Source organism: Mus caroli, chromosome 15 (genome assembly GCF_900094665.2).
Source record: "Mus caroli chromosome 15, CAROLI_EIJ_v1.1, whole genome shotgun sequence".
NCBI classification, from domain to species: domain Eukaryota; kingdom Metazoa; phylum Chordata; class Mammalia; order Rodentia; family Muridae; genus Mus; species Mus caroli.
In genome coordinates, this window is record NC_034584.1 from 28,224,260 (window position 1) to 28,229,070 (window position 4,811).

The window sequence follows — 4,811 nt, forward strand, 5'->3', positions numbered from 1 at the left end:
TTACATATTTTCCTCAATTACATTTCCAATGCTATCCCAAAAGTCCCCCATAGTGTGATAGAGGATTTCTTATCCTTTCATAACATTATCATAACATATCATATTGCAAAAGGACAGGAGAAGGGGTTAAAGAGAGACCAGAAGAGGTTATGATGAGTTCACTCTGTGATGTCAACTTTTGGTTCATTCAGAAGGGTAGAAGTTTTAAGTTAAGACTTAAACTTAAAGTCTCTCTTCCCAATAACTCTCTTGATGACAATTCTATTGGAAGAGGTAGTTGAGCCACAATGTCTACACAATTTAAAAATTGTCTGACTTGATATTATCCAAGCTTTCTGCTATGACAATCATTCTGTTTGAATTGTGTGGGGTGGCAGCCACTAGTCACATGTGCCTACTGAGTACTTGAAATATGTCAGAAAAAAATGAAGAATTGAATTTTAAATTCTGCTTAATGTTAATTTACTTAAACTGAACCCATGAGACTATTGGGTCCTAAACTGTGCAGCACTACACATACTTACCTGTGTTATTTATCATGGACTTTAACTTTCTGCAGTGCTAAATGAGTAGTACTGTTTAACATAGAGCTTAGAACTGGAAAAAATATTATATATTTCCAGTTCCTTAATCTCTCTGTGCTAGTGCTCCAGTTGTTCCTTATTTATTAAAGCAAATGTCATAAGAGTCTGCCTCATGAAGCTGAGTTACTGTGAGGATTAAATGTAATAACAAGAGCAGTGTACATAGAACAGCATCTGATACATAACAATAATGAAATAAATGTGTTGCACTGTTTTTATTATTAACCTGTAGATAATGTATAACATAGAGTTGAAGAATAACAAATCCTCATCTTTGTTTTTGCATTTGTTTTAGTTCTCTGCTTCTAAAAGTATATCACAGTTCCTGGAATATACCTGATATTCAATAAATATTGTTTAAAAAGAATTAGGTATCTTTAGTGGAAATGATATTAGTGAAAAAAATACATCTGAGATAACCTCAAAAGTCAAGTTTTCCAGGCAAAGAAGAAAGAGCCTATTTGAGCAGAGGGAAGGTGGCCACCCAGTTTGCTAGAGTTCCATTAAGGGGGACATGCAGCAAGCATCACTTTGACCAATGCGTTTTCTTCCCCCTCCTCCCTGTCCTCTTTGTAGCTCTCTATCTGTTTGTCTATCTCCCTCCGCCCCCTCTCTCTGTCTTTTAATAACAATATCCTAGATAACAAGTGACTCTACATATTTGATACATATCACGGTGTTAGTAAGGGTGAGTGTTCTTTGGCCTGTCTATTCATAGGAACTCAATTGTTGAATATGATGGGGGAAGTTGGACAATGGCTGGAAAAGGAAGAGGACAAGGAAAGCAGGCCATGTGTTATGGGCAGATGCCTGTGAGTTTTTTTTTTTTTTTTCCTAAAACTTGTTTCTTATTTATTTCTTTCAGGAAGAAAAGCAACTAGGAACAATGAGGTCCCTTTTCTTCCTGTTCATTGTCCACCTTTTAGCCTTGGGCTCTGGTAAAGCTATATTCAAGAATAGTGTTTCTCAGCGAACATTTCAAGAAATAAAAGAAGAAATAGCCAACTATGAAGATGTTGCTAAAGCAATTATCAACCTTGCTGTTTATGGTAAATACCAGAACCGGTCCTATGAGCGTTTGGGACTTCTAGTTGATACTGTTGGACCCAGACTGAGTGGCTCTAAGAACCTAGAGAAAGCTATCCAAATCATGTACCAAAACCTGCAGCAAGATGGACTAGAAAATGTTCACCTGGAGCAGGTCAGAATACCCCACTGGGAGAGGGGAGAAGAATCTGCAGTGATGCTTGTGCCTCGAATTCACAAGATGGCTATTCTAGGTCTTGGCAGCAGCATTGGGACTCCACCAGGAGGTACTGTGATTTTTAATTGGCTTTACTCTTTAACTTAATCCCTTCTCTCTTTTCCTCCTTCCCTCCCTTTAAGTTGTTTTAAATAAACACTTGGATTTCATGTAACCTGGGTTAGTTTTGAATTCACTATATATCAAAGAGTGACTTTGAACTTGTGATCTTCTTATTCTACCTCCCAAGTGCTGGGGGTTATAGGTATGTGCCCCTAATAACTGTTTTCTGTGATGCTGGGGCTTCAAACTTGCTAAGTAAGTGCTCTTCCATTGTACCCAGAGTCCAGCCCTCCTGTAATCTTTATACAATTGATATCTGCTTTCTTCTTTCTTTTCTTTTTCTATCTCTTCCATTTCTTTTCAGAAAGAAGCTATGCATAATGACTTTCAATAACATAGTATCAGTACCCTGGCTCCAGTTTTATCCAGCAATATAGTTAGTGGATATGGAATATATAGCCAATTAATTATTGTTCCCAAACAATAAAACTTGAAAGTATTCATAGATTAATTTACTGTGGTAGAAAAAATATTTTGTATTCTTTTTACTTTCTCCTATGCCAGGACCCAGTAGAAATGTATCAGTTTACTAAAAAAATCATTTTTAAAAATTCATGCACTATAATATCTATCAACTAGAAATATACATGTAATTATTTTTAGTATATTCACAAAATTTTTCAGAATAATTCTAGAACAATTGGACTGTAGAACACAGTCTGGATGTTCAATATTTCATTGCTGTCTCCCTCAGACCACATAATGCAGTTACGTTTACCCCTCTAACAGCAGTCCCAAGACCCAGGAAAACACTATCCTGCATTCAGTCTTTGTGTATTTTACCATTCTGGAAATGGTACAAAGATGGAACATACATTCTTTGGTCTTTTGTGACTGACATGTTTTACTCAGCATTATGTTTTTATGTCATCTGCATTGTAGCACATGTAAGTGCTACATTTTGTTGAGAAAAGGTATTTTATTTTAGTTTTCTTTATCAATCAGTGTCATCTTTTTTGCTGTTTCCACTTTTCCCTATCTTAAATAACACCATTATATACAATTATGCACAAGTTTGTGTGAATATGTTGTCATTAATATTGTTTATATAACAAGAAGAAGAATTTATGGGACATTTAATAGCTCTAGATTTACTTTACTGAAGCACATCAAAACTATTCTCTGAAAATTGCACCTTTTATATTCTAACTAAAAATGTATAATTGCTCCATGTACATACAACATTTATCTGGTTGCTTATAGTTACCTAACAGTAACTCACTGTGGTCTTGCTTTGCATTTTACTATTGACAAATGACACTTAGCATCCTGCCATGATTTTTATTATTGCTTTTTATTTTATTAATTTCTTTGTGTGTGTATGTTTGTATATGCATGTGTATACAAGTTTCTGTGTGTGCATATATGTGTATGTAAGCATGTGTGTGAAAATGGAGATACAGTGCTGAAGTTAGTTCTCTTCTCTACCATGTTGGTCTTGAGGAGCAAATTTAGGTTTTTAAACTTAGTGATAAGTGCTGAGCCATCAGATTTGACTGCCACTATGTTTCTCCTTCCCTTCTCTCTCTCTCTCTCTCCCTCTCTCTATATATATCCTATAATATATAATACATTTATTATAATAAAATACACTTACACTTACAATGTAAATGTTTCTATTTTTAATTGATCTATTTTTAAATTGTTCTTTATTGGGTCATGTATTCTAAATCACACAAAGACCCAACAAATAAAGAGAATATGAGATCAATTATCCTTATGAATATTGATGCAAAAATAATAAAATTCTAGCAAACCAAATCCAAGAACATAGCAAAACCATCATTCACCATGAACAAGTAAGTTTTATCCCAGAGAAGCAGTGATGGTTCAATACAAGGACTCCATTAATGTAATCAACTCTATAAACAAACTCAAAGAACAATACCACATGATCATCTCATTAGACGTTGAAAAGTTTTTGACAAAATAGAACACCTCTTCATGTTAAAAGTCTTGGATAGATCAGAAATTCGGGGCACATACATAAACATAACAAAATCAATATGCAGCAAACCATTAGCCAACATCAAACTAAAAGGAGAGAAATTTGAAGTAATCCCACTAAAATCAGGGAAAGACAAGGCTGCCTAATCTCTCTCTACCTATTCAATATGGTACTGGGAGTTCTAGCCAGAGCAATTAGACAATGAATGGAGGTCAAAGAGAAACAAATTGAAAGAAAGAAGTCAAGATATCACTATTTGCAGATAATATAATACTATACATAACTGACCACTAAAATTCCACCAGGGAATTCTTACAGCAGAAACCATTTCAACAAAGTGGCTGGATATAAAATTACCTCAAACAAATCAGCTTCCTTCCTCTACTCAAAGGATAAAAAGGCTGAGAAAGAAAGTAGGAAAATGATAGCTGCCAGTTGTGCCAGAACCATTTGTTGAAAATGCTGTTTTTTTTTTTCCCACTGGGTGGTTTTAGCTCCCTTGTCAAAGATCAAGTGACCATAGGTATGTGGGGTCATTTCTGGGTCTTCAATTGTATTCCATTGATCTGCCTGTCTTTTGCTGTACCAGTACCATGTAGGTTTTATCACAATTGCTCTGTAGAACAGCTTGAGGTCAGGCATGGTGATTCCACCAGGGGTTCTTTTATTGTTGAAAATAGTTTTTGCTATCCTAGGTTTTTGTTATTTCAGATGAATTTGCAAATTGCTCTTTCTAACACAGTGAAGAATTGAGTTGGAATTTTGATGGGGATTGCATTGAATCTGGAGATAGCTTTTGGCAAGATACCCACTTTTACTGTATTAATCCTGCCAACCCATGAGCATGGGAGATCTTTTCATCTTCTGAGATCCTCTTTAATTTCTTTCTTCAGAGACTTGAAGTTCTTGTCAT

The 4,811-nt window shown here is 35.2% G+C and overlaps 1 protein-coding gene across 3 annotated transcripts in view; it reads left to right on the forward strand.

Moving 5' to 3' along the window:
* Cpq (carboxypeptidase Q) overlaps nucleotides 1-4,811 on the forward strand; it is a 455,565-nt gene that overhangs the window by 101,167 nt on the left and 349,587 nt on the right. For all 3 annotated transcript variants that reach the window (XM_029469722.1, XM_021183239.2, XM_021183241.2), the window contains one exon: nucleotides 1,450-1,897. In XM_029469722.1, the coding sequence (XP_029325582.1) occupies nucleotides 1,471-1,897 (427 nt within the window). In that variant the 5' untranslated portion in view covers nucleotides 1,450-1,470. The remainder of the gene's footprint in view (nucleotides 1-1,449; nucleotides 1,898-4,811) is intronic.